The sequence below is a fragment of the Aulonocara sp. 'chitande type north' Nkhata Bay genome, linkage group LG15, assembly GCF_057382095.1.
Source record: "Aulonocara sp. 'chitande type north' Nkhata Bay isolate Kocher_YH1m ecotype deep benthic linkage group LG15, A_spYH_male_GT1.1, whole genome shotgun sequence".
Taxonomy (NCBI): Eukaryota; Metazoa; Chordata; class Actinopteri; order Cichliformes; family Cichlidae; genus Aulonocara; species Aulonocara sp. 'chitande type north' Nkhata Bay.
In genome coordinates, this window is record NC_141358.1 from 26682093 (window position 1) to 26701575 (window position 19483).

Here is a 19483-nt window from a genome sequence, read left to right on the forward strand (position 1 = left end):
AGAGAGCTTCATTAGAGACGAGAGAGAGGAGGCAGCAGGACGGAGGATGAAGACGCTGCCGAGGGTCTGAAACACAAACAGGTAAAAAAACTTTATTCATTTATAAAAAAAACTTTGTTTCAGAAATCTGTCCTCGTTAGATTAGTTCCTAAAGGTTTACAAGAAATGTCACATTTAGATCTCTCCTCTTCACTTTCAGTGAAAATTGATTTTTCTGATTGTCCGACAGTCAAAGCTCTGCTGAGCAGTTTCATTAGTCTTCTGAGTCTCAAATTAAAACTCCAAATAGTCCTGCTGTTTTCTGCATTTTTAGTTTGAGCAGCAGAGCAGTGTGAGCAAAGCTGTTTGCAAGAAAATTTCAGAAAATTAAAGTTTTAAAAGTTGTGAATGAATGTGTGAAAATGAATAGTGGGTTGCACAGAATAAAGAAGAAAACATATGTGAAGCACATCAGCAGTCATGGTGTCAGAGCAGCAGGTGGTACTGTGAGCTGTGCAGACTCGGTTCAGGGTCAAGGGTCATGCTGCAGGCTCAGGTCACTTCACTCAGAGAACGTGTAAAAATGGTTTGACACACAGCAAATATAAGCATGTTGGTCCAAACTTAGTTTCCTTGGTTCACCTGAAGGCAGCTATTAGGTTAGCTGTGTGCTTAATGTCCGTGATGAAGCTCCATCGTATGTTTGGTGTTCAGTCAGATCACAGTTTTAAAGGTCTTTGAGGGTGATAAAGGAACCGGTCATGTGACTTAACATCAGCAAACAGCAGTGTGTATACATCCAGCTGGTGCACTGAAGGTCTTCAGGATGTCGCATTGATAGAAACGGTGCAGTGATCATTTCTGTGTGTGTGTTTGAGCAATCGTCGTCTTTTGATGGTTTGAAATTTGCATTTTAAAGCCTCAACACTTGTCTGTAGAGCTGGTTTGACCGTTTAGATGACCTCCGTTATCGGCTCATGCTAATACAGCGAGCTGTCCACAGGCTTTTAGCATGGGAGGCACTGACTCATGGCTGAAGCCGGCCTCAAGTGGCCACCAGAGGAACTGCAGCTGGACGGCTGTCTTACAAATATCATCTGCAAATCTACCAGAAAATAAACATGTGACATCTGGGTAATATTGCTGTGATAAGGAAGAAGGAAGTTTAGATGCTTCAATTATTTTGTGCATTTGAGAATGGACTGCAGTAAATGAGTGAATGTTTAATGTGTGTTCACAAATGTGGGGTCACTGAGTCTTTAACTCATCTTTGGCTTCCAGTGGGACTGATTATAATACTGCCCATAGTATTTGATGTAGTATTTTAGTACTGACTGTAATATTTAATGTAGTATTGTGTGTAGAAATCTCTGTTGCTTTAATACATGCTGTGTGTGTGTGTGTGTGTGTGTGTGTGTGTGTGTGTGTGTGTGTGTGTTTGTTTCCTGGCTGTTGTGTCGCTCGTTTTTGTGCCTCACATCTGATGATGTCATCCTCCTCCATCCTCTTCCAGGTCATCATGGGAAACGCAGACAGCCACAGCAGCTTCGTCTCCCCTGCCAAGCCCTCCTGCTCCTTCAGGTTTTCCTCCAGGAGGGAGGAGGTGACATCGGCTCGCAGCTGGTGGAGGAGCAGCCAGGGAGGCTGCAGGAGCCGAGGGAAAAGCTACCTGAACCACCCAATGGCCAGCTCACCCTACACCTCATGGCGTTACGAACCAGCCCCTAAAGCGGCCCGAGGAGGCGCCAAGCTGAGAGGGGGGTCTCCTCAGAGGCTCTGCAGGGGGGAGTTTGGGGGGGGTGAGCGGGCGTCTCTGGAAAGCAGCGGCAGCCCAAAGGTGCTGCTCAGCAAAGATGGCAGCATGAGGGTGGAGTTCACCAAAGCTCGGGTGGAGCCAGAGAGTCTGAGTGGGCTCCCCGCCATCACTGCCGCAGCGACCACCACCACGAGCGCAGAGGTGTCACTGCGCACCAGCAACGGCAGCTCGCTCAGCTCCGATGGCTCTTGGTACGACTCGCCATGGGGGAACAGCGAGCTGACGGATAACGTGTTTGTGTGCAGGCAGAACGCGGACAACAGCAGCGGCTACACCACTGCCACCAGCAGCAGCGGCTACAACACCTTCTTCTCCGCTCAGGGTGAGGACATCTCACCTGGATTTAGCTCCAGCCTCCTCTTCCCCACCACAGAGACTAATGTATTCACCGCCGCAACTGCAGGTTACAACACCTGCTCCTCTGGCCGGACGGAGGATAGCGGCATTGGAGACTCGGAGCTCCTGCAGCCGGACCTCACGGATTTCAGCCTGATTTCAGCTCCTGGGGTTTACAGCAGTCACAACACGCTACCCGCCTTCCCCACCGACGCTGGGACCCCCGCCGGGGAGGCAGCGCTGCTGGATGATGTCACACAGAAAGAGGAGGGATCAGCCGGTGATATGGAGGAGCATTACTCCTCCTGCACGCTGCCCTGCCGAAATGTGGAGTCTGCGAGCGCCGCCTCTGCCAGGAATAACCGAAAAGACTTCCTGAAGAGCCGAATCAGACGTCTGAGCGACTGGACAGGAAGTCTGAGCAGGAAGAAGAGGAGGATCCAGGTGAGAAACAATAAGATGATGAAGTCATGCTGTGGGCGGAGCTCAGTGGTTTGCCACCTGCTGATGATGGACAAAATGACATCATTTTTTGTTTTCTGACTTTTTACATTTAAGAATGTTGATTTTCAACATGAACTGACATCCCTGATAAAAGTGCACAAAATCATAATATTTTTTTAAATCTTTGAATTCTAGTGTTTGACAAAGTAGAGGTATATGTTTTTATCACTTGAACATAATCACAGCCTGTAAACAAGAAGAAAGAAAGAAAGAAAGAAAGAAAGAAAGAAAGAAAGAAAGAACAAGGTCAATAAAGATCATCAGAATATCTTAAAATGTCTTCAAAGTAAACTCAGTCTAAAACAAAACCTTTAAAAGTTTTTATAAACTCATTAGTAGATCATTTTTTTAATATATTCTGAGAAACTTAAAACTGGTTTTAAAATTAATATCTTCCTTAATCCTCAGACTTAAACAAGTCGTCGAACTAGATTAAAGTCTCATCATGACTAACAACATTACACATGGAGTTAAGTACGAACGCCATTTTCAAACATCATCACACATCAGTAATCTGATGGTAAGCTTTCTCTGTGAGAGCTGGTCCAAAAAAGCCCGGCTTCCTGTTTACAGCCAGCAGAATGAGGTCACATCCTGTCTGCAGTGAGGGAGCTGGAGTAGTGAAGCTTGTTGTTCGTGCTTTTTAACTCAGTGCTGATGATGACGGGGATAATGAAATCAGACGCTGATGTAGTTTCCTCACACTGGAAACCCCAAACACCCCACCCCCCACAACCTGGGTAACCCCCTTACATCAGCGTGACCTCATGAGGACTCGTTTTCCCACACTTGAGTTCCTCCAGATGCACGTCAAACATCAAAGGACTGACGAATAAACTTTTATTATCTGCTCTCTTGATTGTCTTTGTTTCGTCTGCAAGGTTTTTAAGATGTTTAACCCAAAAAGCTTTCTTTGCACTGCGTCAATGTTTCACTGGAGTGCCGCAGTCTGTGTGCCGGATTATTAATTACAATCAGAGAACTTTATTAATCCCAGAGGAACAAAACAGAAACCCTTTGAAAGCATCAGTCTAGCTTAAATCCTCTGCAGCTTTGTGTCACAGTCACAGGAGAATCCATCTTTGCTCTCTGAGATTGATGTCCTAGTGATACATCACAGTGGACTTTTTATTGTTCAGTCTTTCCGGGGCTTTGATCCCGCTCATCAAAAACAAATCACAGTGCTGGAGGAACTTTGATCTCTTGGAAAATTCCTGGAGCTTTTCATGGGAAAGCACCAAAACAAAAACATCACATAGTGACACTGGAGAAAGAAATGTTTGGGAACCTGGAACCAGACCGATCTGAGGGCTTACGTTTCATTTACCCCTTGTTTAGATTTCCGTGAGGGCTTGGCTCTGCTCGGCCAATCACAGCACTGTGTTTGATACGGGGGAGTTTGATACAGTGATTGCATGGACAAGCACTTCAGTAAACATCCAGGATCCTTTAAGTCCACTATTATCTCAGGAATAAAAGACCTGCGTGGTAGATTTTCTCTAAAGAACAAACAGCTTAACGCCCTGACTGATAAGAACTGTGCGTTTCTGTACCAACTCACTCTGCCTGTCTATAAACAGCAAGTCTCCACATGTCGTCACTGTCACTTCACAATGACGGTTAAATGTGGAAAACTGCTCAAAAGTGTTGCACAAACCTGGACGAGTCACTCAGTTGGAGGTTTAAAGTAAAGTCAGAGCGGGCATCAAACCCGCGCCCTCTAAAACCAGCAGGTTGTCTTATTGGCTCAAGAGCAGTGATGGATTGTTTGTTTAACGCTGACACTGCAGCGTGAAGCATATTCACACCCCGTTAATGCTAACAGAGGGGAAAATTGTGGTTTGGAATAATACTGCCTGGTGCTGGGCGCTGTGTTTGAGGGCTGCCTCTAGTGGCCGCAGACGGAATCACAGCAGTCAAATAAAGTCCTCTCTGATTTCTCTGCAGGAGCCGTTTGCCACCGACACAGCCGATGTCTTCATCAATGGACTGAATGCTGGGGCTGTTAGCTGCAGCACGCTGTGTTCCTCCGACCCTCTCCACTCCCTGAACCACAACCAGTTCCCAACGCTCCACTGCGGCTCCTCCAGGAGTCTGAACCAGAACAGTGATGCTAAGCGGCAGAACATCTATGAGAACTTCATGCAGGAGCTGGAGATGGGTTGCAGCAGTACGGCTGACAGGACGGAGCCATCAGAGGGGGACGGAGACGAGGGTGAGGAGGACGAGGAAGAGATAGATGGGGATGTGGAGGTGGGAGAAGGGGAGCAGCTGGATGTCCTGTTTGAGAAGGAGCAGGGTGTGGTGCGGCGGGCCGGATGGCTCTCTTTCAAACCTCTCATCACTGTTAACAAGGACAGAAAGCTGGAGCTGGTCGCCCGCCGCAAGTGGAGGCACTACTGGGTCACACTGAAAGGTACGGCCGCCTGCAAGGACCAGAAAACAGAAAGTTGAGTTCAAGTTTCAGGATTAGATCTGATCTTATTTTCAGTGAAGGGCAGAAAACTTGCGTAGGAGAAGTCTGGTGATGCCTTTAGTGCCACTGCTAGAGCTGAAACCAGGCTTATGCTGCATACAAGGCAGCAAAAGAGTCTTTGTGCACCTGAGGCACAGTGTGAGTTTCCAGGTTCCTCAGTGTCACTTTCGGGTTACATTAACCAGGATGTTTCCAGTTAGGCAGTGGGAAGGTCTATAATCAGCCAGCTGATTATAGATTCAGCATGTTTCAGGAAATACTGACGAGTAGTTTTTGAGTTGACTGTTAACCGACCAACAACTATTTATCACTTCTGCTCTCAGCACAGAGAAGGTTAGGACTTCTTCTTAAACCAGAGGAGTCGCCCCCTGCTGGGCATCAGAGAGAATGTAGTTTAGGCACTTCTAAATGAAACTTGATTTTAAAAAAAAGTGTTCTGTTTCATGTTAAACATTTTACTGAAGTCTTTACCATCTGTGGCATCAACAGCTAAAATTTATAAATCTCTGTGAAATAAACTATTTAACGTAGAATTAACGATGGATTTTGTCTGTTCAGGTTGCACTCTGCTGTTTTACGAGACATATGGGAGGAGCAGCGGCAGCGCCGACCAGGAGCTTTCTCCTCGCTACGCTCTCCTGGCTGATGACAGCATCGTCCAGGCCGTCCCTGAGCACCCAAGGAAGGAGCATGTCTTCTGTCTGAGCAACTCGTATGGAGACGTGTACCTGTTCCAGGTGAGGGAACCGCCAGCACACTGAGAAACATGATTTTACTGGAGTATCCTTGAATGCAGCACCAGCATAAGCAGCTGTGGTGTTGGGACATTTCTGAGGTTTTCTCTTCATTCTTTCACTCTGTGATCGCTTTCCTCCAACTGCTGCCTCCATCTTTTTTCCCATCGCTGTGGCTCATTTGTGAGCAGCGTGAATGAACGGGGTGTGGCGTCACACCAGCATTTGGTTTTCTCACCACAAACATCCACACTGTGGGACTTTCTCTGCGTGTCTTTCTGTTGGTAATGACTGTGAGCATTTCCCCCTCTGCTGCCAGCTCCACACCACCCACACCGAGGAGCAAGCAGACAAACAAAGAGTAGATTTTACTTTTACTCCGACAAAGAAGAGGAGGCACAGATGTGTCGAGGCCCCGGATGAACTCGTGGCGTTCCTTCTAGTCGATCTTGAATGACATGAGCGGCAAAAGTCTGGATGTCAGAGGTCAGCGGGGATAAAAAGAGAGGCCGATTATTACCTGTACTCTCGTTGGTAAAGGTGATGTCATCATGTAATTTAATAATTTATTTCTGTGATCACCTCCTCAAACTTTTAGGAGCTCCTCTTGATTCCCAGAGTCACTCTGACTAATGCAGCAGAGTCTGCAGACACACAAATCACCTTCCTCCCAGAGGAGGAGGTGGAGGCTTTGTCAAGGGCTGAAAGCAGCTGAAGATGACGAGCGGAGAAGGCTGAAAGCCTGCTAATGGGAATCACGACACCCAGCTAATTACTGCAACAAATGTTCCTCTTTACGATGATGACTTGATGAAGAGCGAGTTTTAAACCCTGCCACACGTCCCCTCGTAAACAAAAACAGCTGTTAACATCAGGACATTAAGTCTGCTGCTTAAACGCAGAAACCAGACCATCAGAGGATGACTGAGCCTTGCTTCCTGCTTTCAGCAGCAAATTTACATTTAAAAGTTTCTGTATTTAAGGTTTTTGTTGTTAAAACAAAGCGCAATCAGCAGCTGAATATTCAGAGTTAATAAAGCAGGAGGCTCAAAGTTTAATACTGTTCTGTTGCTTAAAATCTGTCTGACTACATCTTGTCTCGCCCTCCAGGCCACCAGCCAGACTGACCTGGAGAACTGGGTGACGGCAATCCACTCGGCGAGTGCCTCTCTGCTGGTGAAGCGTCAGAAGAAGGAGGACACACTGCGCCTCCTGCGCTCTCAGAGCCGCTCGCTGCTCCACAAGATTGACATGGATGGGAAGATGAAGAAGATGGCCGAGCTGCAGCTGTCCATCATCAAGGAGCCCAAGAGCAGGAAGGCGGTGGAGAGCCAGGTGAGTGCGGGGAGAAGTGGTCCGGTCAGGGCGGACAGCACGTTGGTATTATCACCTACACCGGTCCTGAATATGGGCAATGCTTTAGAATGACCCTCACAGCCATCTTTGAGTGAAGCACACATGAACATCAGACCCGACTCTCGCCTTGTTGTCTTTGAGCTTCACGATACCTTCAGTGTCTGAAGTTTGCTGCTGTCTCTGTGTTTGTTGCAGAGAAATTAGACGATCCTGAAACTGTGCAGCAGACTGTGTTTCAGTTTAAGGGTTTCTTTTCTGCTCAGCATCAGTGTGAGTCAGTTAGGTTTCATCAGCATTGCTTCAACGGACATCAGGTAACAGCTGTAAGAGGAGAACTGTCAGTAAATCTTGATGAACGTGCAGTTTCTGAGTCTGTGGATGGACTTTGTTGTGCCACAGATTAGCTTCAGGCTGTTTTGCGGGTTTCTTTGTTCTTGTTGTTAATTTCCAGTGACAGCAATGTGCAGACAGAGAACGTATCATTTAGCAGCCTGCTAATCTTTCCTCTGAACTGTGAAACTGATCCCAGCGCTGCAGTTTGAACTCTGAGATTAGAGGCTAATCTTCCTGCTCAACATTCAATTACACATTTACTGAGAGGGAGGGGAGGGCAAACAGAGGAGGAGAAGGAGAGCCTCGATTTATTGGAGAGAGTCCAGCAAGAGAAGAGGAAGGAGGGGAGGAGAGGAGAGGAGATGAAAGGGAGGACAGGATGGAGGGATGAGGGATAATGGGTGATAATCACACAGTAAGGGACAAAATAACTTCATCACAACAGAGACTGAAGCAGGAATTGACAGCAGCAGCAGTCTGCCCCACCCAGGAAATACACTTTACCTGATGAGTGAATGGAGAAAAGATGGCTTCTCTCAGCGCCTTGCCATGACTCACTGACCATGTTTCATGGTTTTCATGGCCGTCTGATGAGTTATTATCATTGTTTTATACAGAAGCTGTGTTTATGTGTGACCCTGTGTGTGCTCAGATCCAGCAGTGGGAGCAGAATCTGGAGAAACTGAACCTGGATCTGTTCAGGCTCAGGTGCTACCTGTCCAGCCTGCAGGGCAGCGAGCTCCCAAACCCAAAGAGCCTCCTCGCTGTGGCCAGCAGGCCCTCCAAGAGCATGCTGGGACGCCTGGGAGTCTTCTCCGTGTCCTCCTTCCATGCTCTGGTAAGTAGAGGCTCGACGCTTCCCTTTTTTTTAAAAAAAGAAAGGAAGAAGGAAATTAACCAAATCTGCCTCTCTGGACTCTCACAGGTGTGCAGCCGAGAAGAGGCCACACTGAGGCGGCGCTGCCGGTCTCTTTCGGGAGGAAACCGGAGGAGGGGTCTGCCGTCCTCCCTGAAGGTCCTGGATGATCTCAACAGGCGCGGCAGGGGTGGCAAACACTCAGCTCACCAGGTATTACACTGCACCCTTTTCTTGTCCAGTTCAGTGCTGTAGTATGGTGAGAGGCAGCGTGCACCCTTCTGAAAATAGTTTGAAAGGTGAAATATTCACATGGAGTCAGAGACAGGTTTAAGAAACGTTCTACTCTGAAGTCTTTTCACATGGACGACTAAAACCAGCTCATCTGATTCAGGCTGAACTCATCGTTCCTCTCTGCTCTCTAAAAACAGCCCAGAAGAAGCGTGCTGTCATCTGTCGTTACGAGGCTAAGTTTAGCCTCTCCTCAGTGCATCATCCAGCTGCAGTTACCATCATGCCTGGCTCCTGACGGTCCCCTCGTGATAAACAGTGGGTTATTTTTGGCCTCTGAGGGTCCGGAGGATAAATCTGTCAGCGCCACTTTGCTTTGTCGTGGATTCTCGCAATTCAACTGAGCCAATACACGCTCAGTGGAAAAACTGCCTCATAGTTTCATAGCTGCAGCGTCTACAGGATCGCAGCACGTTACCTGCTCCCTCCTGCCCTTGAGCAAGGAACTGCGCAGGATGCTTCCAAGCAGTAACTCCCGCTCTGAGCCAAACATCTGTGGATACCTTGGTGAGGGGAATTCTAGCCACATTCTGCCTTTGTTCGACTGAGAGTCCTGCTTCGAGCTGAACGCCTAATCAGTCAGCTGTTTATTTCATCTTACACAAAACCGACCAATCAGAGAGCTCAGAGGGCTTTTTGTATGCTGTCCTGCTCTTGAAAGTCAGAATGATTTATTTCCAGCAACTTTTTATTACCATAATTCATTTTTCTTCGAAATGTAATGAATGTAGGGCGTAATAAAGCCTTCTGAGCTGCTGCACCTCTACTTGTTGTGTGTTGAAGCCCAGCAGACGGTAACACAGAAAGGTCTTTCTGTGGACAGAGACGTCTTCAGGCTTGATGGAGGTGTTCGTAGTCAAGCCTGCGGCAGCTTGTTCTTTGTGCTGAGCACTTGTGGTCAGACAGACCTGCAGCATGTTTGTGTGCAGCTGGATCTCCATTCCGGTTCTGCTTTCAGATCAGATCTGATGCTGCAGGCTGTGGTTTCCGGGTGGAGCAGCTCCACTAGAGGACATGTGGAGCTGATTGCTGCTCGCTGTGTCAACTCTGCAGGAGATATACACTTACCGGAACTCGCCGCCTCCATTTCACTGCCATGTCGGGGGGTGGGGGTCATTACTGTAAAATCCTTGAATCCTTCCAGAAAACAGAAGTTTTCGTACTGACGAGTGTTTCCTGCTTAATGTTGGTCTCCAGTCATCATGTGACTCACTGTGTCCAACCGTCCACTCAGACCACAGTTACGACTGTTGTGGATGTTTTAAGGTGGTGTCGAGGAAAGGCATGCGAGTCCACGATGATGATGATGCCGATGTGTTCAGTGTCAGTCGGTGGTCCCAGACTCCAGGCAGGCTGATGGCGGCTTCACAAACCTGTAATTTCAGTGCAGCTCAACCTGCTCATTTTTTCCCATGATTCCCTGGGGCTAATTTAGGTTTTGATGCAGGACAGAATTAAACATCCCAAGTCTTTTATCATTTTTAATTACGTTTAAATATAGGAGGGAGTATTTTTAGTTTGTCTTTAGTCATGACTGTGTTTGTGTGTTTGTGTTTGACTACAGCAGTACATTATGTGGACTTTGTAGAAAGCAGCTCACTGGTTAAAGATCATGACGCTTACAGAAGTCGCGTCGCTCCTTTGAAGCACCGTCAGGAAACACTCGGGTGGATGTGAGCGACTCTGAAGCAGGAGTCACTGATCTTTTGCTGATTAAGCAAATATGAAACAGGTTATCGCTCAGAGAAAAGACGACTCAAGCTGGAAGATGATGTGACACTGATACTTGTGTTCAAAATTGTCACCCATCAAACTCACCAAGGAGGAAAAGGAGGAGGAGGTGGGAGAAAGAGGAGGAGGACAGTTTGTTTAACTGCACAGCTTTTTGAGGACAACCTTCTGAAGAGGAGGAGGTGGGAGGAGGAGAAGGAAGGGGAGGAGGTGATTGAGAATTAAAAGCTTCCAGGCTGTTTTATTCTGCCAGGATTTCTTTGTTCCTGAGAGTTAATCCTTCACAGGAGGCAGGAGATGACTCCAACACCTCCTCTCCACATGACCTCCCCACCAAACCCCACCTCCTGTTGTCACATGACCTCCACCTTCTTTCTTCTGCTCCCCTTTTAACCTCCTTCCTCCCCCTGTGTCTCCTCTGTATCCCACTGTTCCTCTTTACCCTTTTGTCTCCATATTTCATCTCCTGTGATCTTTTCAGCCAATCAGAGCTCCGGATTCTTCACAGGCTTTTCTTATTTTCCAGTCCACCTCGTCGCTTTAAGTCCTGTGGAGAAAGTCTGAATTTTAAGAATCACCTGCCTATTAGTTTAATGATTTTATAGTTTTCTGCCTTTAAAGCTTCAGTTTATCTATGTTTTTATCAAATGCATTGATGATTTTACTGATCAGAGCTTATAGAAGCTAATCGGTTATAATAACTGAAGGTAAACCTCGTAGGTCGCTCAGTCCTTTAAAACCTGTGCTGATGAGTTAAAAGTTTAATTGAAAGTAAAATTCTTCCTCTGTGCTTCTTCTGCAGAATCTGGACTGCGCTCCCAAACAGATGGAGGCAGCGCCCCCTGCCGGTCATAGTGCAGATCTGCCGGTGTGTTCACTGACTTACCTACAACTTCTCTTTAATTTTTTTCTGCGGGCAGAATGATGATAATTACTGGATTTGTATTCACATGATTCCTGCGAGGTCATTCTCCCGGTTCACTCTTCTGTGTGTGTTTTCAGTTGCGTGATGAACAGCAGCTTCCAGCTGTTGGTGTTTTTACTCTGAACATCTGTCGACCTGACGGCCACAAAGACTTCGGTGAGAAAGAAAAACTCATCACTGAATAAATAAAATTCGTATAAAAACATGACTGGTTTGTCTTCTGAGAGGATAAATAATAAGCATATTTACCTGTGTGTGATGTGCTTCTTCTTCTGTGAATCTGCAGGTTTTGCAGTGACGGGTCACGTGGACGGAGCGGGAAAAAGTCATGTTTTTGTCAGCGAGGTGGACCCGCTGGGACTTTCATCCAGAGACGGTAAAACAGAGAATGGTTTCAGGTTTTATTTTGAGGGAGACCCTGCATTTCTGACAGTTTGAGGTTTTGAAGGTGTCCAGCGGGGGGCGCTCGAGGCTCTGCTATCAGGCTGTCACCTGTGCAGCGCTACACCTCCAGAATGGGAAAAACCCTGTCTGTGTTTAGGATTTTAAAAAATGTAGAAACTTTAAAAAACTTTAAAAGATGCAGTTTAATTTTTCTGTTTCCAATCAGGCCTCAGGGCCGGAGACGAGGTCCTGGCTGTTAACGGCGCTCCTGTGTCTGGACTGGACCTGGACCTCCTGCAGAGTCTCTTCAGACATCAGAAGCTGCAGCTGCTGCTGAGGAGGGATGAGTCACCTGAGGCCGAAGAGCCTGCCGACCTCTGGCCCGACCACGCTGACCCCTTCCACCCCGGCCGCCAACCACCGGCCACGAACATCCACACCTGGATCACAGGTACAGCAGAGACGCTCTGGTAACAGCATCATAATGTTCAAACACATTTCACATTTATATCAAACCGATTTCCAGTTTTAAATATAAACTCAACCATTTTAGTCACAGCTGTTTTATTGATCAGATTCATTTACAGAAACCAGAATCAAAGGCTTTTATTGTGAAGGCCAGTTAAAGCAGCAGGAGTTCTCCTGTAAAGATCACAGATCACATTTCTTCTTCATCTCACAGATTCCTCTGTCATCACAGATGCAGACAGCATCCTGCCTCCCGTTTTCGATGACACTTCTTCGAGGATACCTCAGGACACCAAGCCCTCAGAGGAGGTGAGCTTCAGTCTGTGACAGTCTGAGAACATCTGGATTTTTTTTAAATGGTTGTATGTTATTCATGACCAAGCCACTTGTGTTTTGCTTTGATCGGCGATAACCCCGTCATATGAAATCAAGAAGTTTTATGAGGATGTGATTGGTTTCCAAAGAAGGCAGCTCAGACTTACCTGCAGAAATCCTCCTGTGCCTCCTGGAGCTCCACCCCCCACCTCTGTGCACATGACCTTTGGTTAGCCTGATAATCCAGCTTACACAGTCAGGAGTGTTTGTAAAGTCAGAGCTGAGGGATTAACGTTTTTCCCTGGAGAAACACAACTTGTAGGTGTTGTTTTTGACCGCCTCTTCATTTCTGACGACGGCGGAAGGAGTATCAGGTGACCTCCGGCCCCAACTGATCCTCTTCGTCGTTGTTTCACTCCTTTGTCATGGGTGCTCTGTGCTGGGTACTGCCGATGGAGGAGGACTGGGAGACTCTGGAGGAAGAGGAGGAGGATGGAAGGGAGGTGTTCCCCGGGGTGGGGCTCCTGGAGCGGCTGCTGAGGCTCCTGGACAAGGTGGCAAGCTGCCTGGGCTGTTGGCGTCCCGCTGACGGCGTCGTCCTGCTGGTAAACGGGCTGCTGGTTGGTGTAGAGCTGAAACTTGGTGTAGAGGAAATGATCACAAGTGTTTTCTGTGCTTTAGATTTTCTCAGTGTGAGACGGTTGTACACGCCACTATCACAGCGTTACGTGTGCAGACGCCCACAGGACTATGTTGTACCTGCTCAGACAGAAAGTAGGACAATAGGAACAAGTCACCACCTGAGAGAATGTCAGCACAGGACAGTAATCCCAGCCTCAGATGTCCCGGGCGGCTCAGAGTCAAACAGCTGCTCCTTCGTGAAACAGTTTAGATACCTTAGGACTGACGAGGATCCTCCTGGAGGAGCGGGAAACCTCTTGTTGAAACATCAAGTAACATCAAATATTTGAGGCTAATATTCCAATTAGTGAGATAAAATCAACTATAATCACCCTGAAAAGGAAAGATATTTAATTGATTTAAAAAATTAAGATAAAAACAAGTCCTGGAGCTCAAAAGTGAAGCTGTTAAAAGGTTCTTCTGTTTACACAGCATCTTTTGATTCTTCATGAACTAATTGATTGTTCGAGTTAATAAAACTGTCACGCTGTGATCGCGCTAACCTAAAGATCTTCATCTTCAGTGTTTTTGGAGTCAAAGGTCAATCCTGCACTCTCGACCATCCAAAGGCTCATTGGTTTCTTTCAACTCGACTCCAAACAAGCACCAGTTGCTGCTGTTTAGGCCTTTGATGCACTTATTTGCACATTAATATCCCGTGTTTGATCATCTTCCAGTTCATTATCTGCTCTGCTGAAACCTGGAGGTGGGTCTTTAGTTCTTCATCGAAACTGCTCCTCACCTCCATGAACAGTTGAATTGAACATGTCTGGGCAGTCTTTTCCCCACATGTTCAGATCTCAGGGCACTCCTCCTTCCTCGAGTTTAAAGTGCAGCGACGCTTCCTCACCGCTTATCAAAAGCTCTGCAGCTTCAGGGTGAGTGCATTGGAGCTCAGAATTCATCAGGCTGTCGGCGCTGCGTTAGAGGCTGGCAGCCCAGATTATGATGACGGATGAGGCAGCCAATTGGTTAGCAGCTCGTCCTCAGTCAGGGTCATAGCAGCAGCGGCGCTCAGACTGGGAACAGGTTTGTGTTTGTCTGTTTGGATTTTGGTGTTTGTGTGTTTAACCTCATCTCTGGCTCAGCGGCTTCCCAGACCTCCCCAAAATCCAGCAGAGAGATTAACCTCCTGCTCCACTGATCCTCGTTCTCCTGACTCAGAGCCACAGTTCTCTCCGGTTTGTCACTCAAGTTTGAGTGTGAGTGGAACAAAAATCAGTTACTGGACTTCCACCTGGGATCCATGCATCTTCTTCTGCTTATCTAATTCACGGTCATGTGGGAGCTGAAGAATACCCCAGCTATAATAGGACCGGGGGGGTGGGGTCTGTTTTCTGATTTTTCTTCTTTATTGTCAAGCACATGAACAGTGGTGTTGTCCTGAATGATTTCATTGAGCTTTGGTTCCTGTGTTTCCCTCCCAGAACTTAGACCAGGTCTACTCGCTTTACCAGACCTTTCCAGAAGGCCAGACAGGAGATGGCGACAACCCCAAAAACCCGTACGGCAGAGAGGTCAGCCTGCAGCCGGTGAGCCCCACCCACCTAAGTGTGTGTCAGCGTCTGCGTAAGGTCATCCAGGAGCTGGTCGACACCGAGAAGTCCTACGTCAAGGTCAGAATACAACAGCAACAGTAGTACTACTGTGGTACTACTGCTAGTACATCTGATATGTTAATGGACGCGTTTTGACTCATTTTCAGCTCCATGTTTTTATTCTTTGTCTCTACAAGAGTAGCTTTGCATGATTCAGTTCAAAATAATCCTTCCTTATCTTATTCTGGTCCTTCAACCTTTTACCCTCTCCTTTGTCTGAAACATGCTGTTTTAGCTCCTCCCACTTATGTCTAGATTTCTTCTGATTGGCTGCCCCTGATATTACCATTTTGGGGATTTCCCCTCTCTGTGACATCATACTAAACCAGGAGTAGAAAAAACTGTGTGAAACTCCAGTTTTTTATCAGTTTATTTATAGAATAAAATAAAACCGAAACTATTTTTTTTATGTTAAAGTGATAAAGAAATCTATTCTTATGATTTTACACACAATTTGTACAGTTTTAGTTTTAAATGGTTGTATAAAATGGGTCCCTTACAAATATTAAAAGAATCTGCTATATTAATATTTTTGTCTTAATTAGAGTGTATGCTTAAACATCTTTATATCTTCAAACCTGTGTGTTTAAAACTGCTGGAAAGATCTTACTATTTGATTCGAGCCGATAATTAAATTTGAAAAAAGAAATTAGACTTTGATTAATATCAGAACATTTTTTTGGTTCTGTTTCAGGATCTCGTCTGTCTGTTCGACATCTACCTCACCCCCCTGCAGAAGGAGACGTTCCTCAGTAAAGACGAGGTAAAGACGAGCCGACAGTAAGTGACGGTTGTGAAGTGAAGGTTGTGGTTGTGACTCTGACCGCAGTGTGTCTCTCTGTCACTCTGTCAGATGGAGGCGCTGTTCGGCAGTCTGCCAGAGATGTTGGACTTTCAGAGAGTTTTTCTCCAAACGCTGGAGGAGAGAATCGCCGCCTGTCCGAACTTCAGCAGCCTGGAAACCCCCGAGCAGTTCAAGGTGAAGGTCCATCAGCTGGTTCAGACAGATTTTATTTCCTTCATTTATTTTTTTATTTTATTCTTTTTGTTTTAGTTGTGCATGCATGCAAGTTTTATTGTTTTATTTATTTAAGCTCCAGTGATTTATTTTGGCCCTGTGATGTTTTACTTTTATGCATTTTTTTCCCCAATTGTTAAAACTGATATATTTATTATATACTCCATTTCGGGTCCATTATTATTATTGTTATTTTATTTTTTACTTAGTTTTTTTATTTTTTAACAATTTATTTAATTACATTATATACATAGTATATATTTTTTGAGATATTTTGTCTTTTCACAGTTTATCTTTTTTTTATTTTTTTGTACATTTTATTCATTTATTAACTCTATTTTATTTATTTTAAGCTGTTAACATATTTCTCCTTTTTAAATGTTTCAATATTTTAAATGCGGAATTTCCATATTTTAATGAACAAAAGTTTTTATTTGCTTGTTCGATGGGTTTAGTTTTTTCACACCTCATTTGTGTTTCATTCAGAAACTCCTCTTCCCATTGGGTGGATCATTTCTGTACTACGCCGATCACTTCAAGCTCTACAGTGGCTTCTGTGCGAATCACATCAAAGTCCAGAAAGTTCTGGAAAGAGGTGAAAACACAGTCTGAGCACTTTAAACTCATTTAAGCAGCACTCCATTTAACCTTTAACCCTGACCACCTGTGACGCAGCCAAAACAGACGCAGCCTTCAAACAGTTCCTGGAGGCCAGAAATCCGACCAATCAGCACTCGTCTTCCCTGGAATCATACCTGATCAAACCTGTTCAGAGAGTCCTGAAGTATCCGCTGCTGCTCCGAGAGCTCGTGTCCCTGACAGATGCAGAGAGCCCCGAGCACACACACCTGACAGGTAACCCAAACATACACCTGACAGGTAACCCACACACACACCTGAGAGGTAACAGACCTCACAGTATTGTATTTAAACATGTTTTGTGACCAGCTGCACTTCCACTGTCATCCACTCAGAGGCGCTGCGAGCAATGGAAAAGGTGGCGAGTCACATCAACGAGATGCAGAAGATCTATGAGGATTACGGCTGCGTGTTTGACCAGCTGGCAGCAGAGCAGAGTGGAGCCGACAAACAGGTAAACACAATGACACACACACACACACACTTGAGCGTCACCTGTGTGCATCACGTACCCTGAAGGGTTTTTTTTTCCTCCACCCTCAGGTGACGGAGATCTCGATGGGGGAGTTTCTGGTCCACTCGTCGGTGGTCTGGTTGAACCCACTGCCCTCTCTGGGTCGCTTGAGGAAGGAACCAGAGCTGACGCTGTTTGGTGGGTGAAGTCTCTTCTTCACACTTCTTTACTTGCACAGGTAATAACTGATGGAGAATAACACAAGTCTGTCTTTGTCCTCAGTGTTCAAACGAGCCGTCATCCTGGTTTACCGTGAGAACAGCAAACTGAAGAAGAAGATGGTGAGTGCACGTCTACTCTTCATCTCCTAATTTGTATAACTGAACAGATTTGTATGTCTATTTATACCAATGTAAACAAAAAAATACAGTGACAAAAAAATTAACAAAGTGTTAAAAAAATGATATTAAAAATGCAAATCTGTCAATTAAAAAGTAAAACAATATGTGTTATGTGTTAAAGAATATTTAAAAATATCAAAAGAATATCAAAATAATGATCATAACAAAGATATAAATCCCATAAATGAAATCACTTAAAATTTCCTTTTCAACTATAATATTGTTGTTCTTTTCATTTTTTGATAAAGTAAAACCAAACATATGAGAGATAACATCACATTTAAATAAATCTAAACACTGTGAGGTTTTAAAAGAAAGATGGAGGCCAAAAATGTCTAGTTTTTAAGTCAAATATCAATAAAAATCTATTTGGCTTAATCTGTTTTTTCCTGTATTGGCAGTAATGGGCTTCCATACAACTGCTGGTTTCTATTAATTTCTTCAAAGATCATCTCAGAAAAACTTTAACCTGGTTCTGGAGAGATGATCTGCTTCTTTGTCTTTACAAATGTAATCCTCGTCCTTGATTGGCTCCTCAGCTGTAAACACATCAACGCGATGTCACTGAATAAAAGAAAAAAACACCTCCACCTGTTCTTGTTGTCAGTTTTTATGTTTTTTTCTCACAGACCTCGTCCCGATCAGCTGACCTTGACCCCTTCAGATTCCGCTGGTTAATCCCAGTTTCAGCGGTCCAGGTCAGACCGGCTAACATCACAGGTGAGTGACCAATCAGAGTGAGGTTTGTTACTGCAGTGCTGGTGCAACAGCTCTCCAGCAGGAGGCGCTGTGACGGTCTGAGCTCACTGTGCTGTGTGTGTAGGTTCTGAGGACTCATGTGTGTGGGAGCTGGTTCACAGTCGGTCTGAAGTGGAGGGACGACCAGAGACGGTGTTCCAGCTGTGCAGCAGGTACGGACAGCCAATCAAGTTCCTGTGGTGGTTCTCGACTCTGTGCATGATGATGTTAAGCTTCAGCTCTGTGTTTGTATTTCAGCGGTTTGGAGACAAAGGCCAGCGTGCTGCGAGCCCTGCGCTTGCTCCTCAGAGACCGAGCTCCTGTGGGATCCCTGAGGAGGAGCAGGCTGTCTACGGCTGAGAGAAGCACCTCCTGGAGGAGAAGGCAGCAGCGCCACTCTGACACCCAGAAGACAATTCCTCACCAGCTGCAGGAGAGCTGCAGGTCTGACGGCGTCCTGGGCGACACATGCTCAGAGCCTCTGCTGCCGAGCCACGCCTCCAGCTCCAGTGCCGCTGCAGGGATGAGAGGCAGACTCTGCTCCCTGACTAGCGAGCTGGAGGCCCAGCTGCAGAGGCTCAACTTCAGAGAGGAGGAGGTGGAACAAAGAGGGACATCTATAAGTGAGGAGGAGAAAAATAAGCGGAGCTCTAGCCTACGGCGAAGTCCTGGAGATCTGCAGGACCTCAGCAACCTGCTGGAGAGAGACTTCAGCGTTCAGAGCATGACCTCCATGATAAACGAGGACTGCTTCTATGACCCCCTCCTGGGGTTACAGACGACCGCCGCCATGCCCGCAGTGTAGGGACAAAGCTAACATGCTAACACAAGGAGGATGGTCACAATGTGGGGAGTCTAAATAAATCCAGACGATTGAGCTGGAAGTTTATCACACCTGCTCCACAGACCTGAACATGGAGGTCCACGCTGACCAAAAGGTGCCATCTGACGAGGTTCGGGTCATTTTCGAGAGTGTGAAGCAGCTTCATTCCTCACACATCGCCTCCTGCAGGTCATCACAGGTCACTACACCAAAGGAAATGCTGACAGACTAACTGACCCTTTGAGAGGATCTTCATCTCTCCAACACTTGAACTGTTCTCAGTGAGACAATGAGATAGCAGGACATCTGTCCAGCCCTCTGATTGGCTGCGAGATTCATGACACTGAAACCTTCAACAAATAAAAAAGGTCTGGAGGTGGATTGATAACAAATTTTTGTACAAGAGGAAGTCATATCAGCCAATCTGGGATTTTTTTTACTGATCTCTCTGATTCAGCATTAAAAGCTCACCAGTGATTTAATGGTAACAAAAATAAACAGCAGTCGAACGTCACCGGAAAGTGAGAGAAAAGAGTCTGACAATAAAGTCCAAGAAAAATGTAAATTTAAAGAAAACGTGTAACACTTTGAAACATCAGTTCATGCAAGTTCTTAAATTCCTAAAAT

At 46.0% G+C, this 19483-nt stretch overlaps 1 protein-coding gene across 1 annotated transcript; it reads left to right on the top strand.

Annotated features, from left to right (window-relative positions):
- Positions 1–1462: 1462 nt before the first annotated feature.
- Positions 1463–19200, top strand: tiam2b (TIAM Rac1 associated GEF 2b). Its single transcript, XM_086265262.1, has 22 exons — positions 1463–2575; positions 4583–5051; positions 5670–5848; positions 6956–7180; positions 8187–8372; positions 8460–8603; positions 11215–11280; positions 11415–11493; positions 11624–11713; positions 11948–12172; positions 12404–12498; positions 14613–14801; positions 15478–15546; positions 15637–15762; positions 16288–16396; positions 16477–16656; positions 16776–16894; positions 16984–17092; positions 17177–17235; positions 17925–18015; positions 18119–18206; positions 18292–19200. Exons 1-22 carry the CDS (start codon positions 1463–1465, stop codon positions 18836–18838), a joined length of 4557 nt encoding a protein of 1518 aa, XP_086121388.1. The 3' UTR covers positions 18839–19200.
- Positions 19201–19483: the final 283 nt, after the last annotated feature.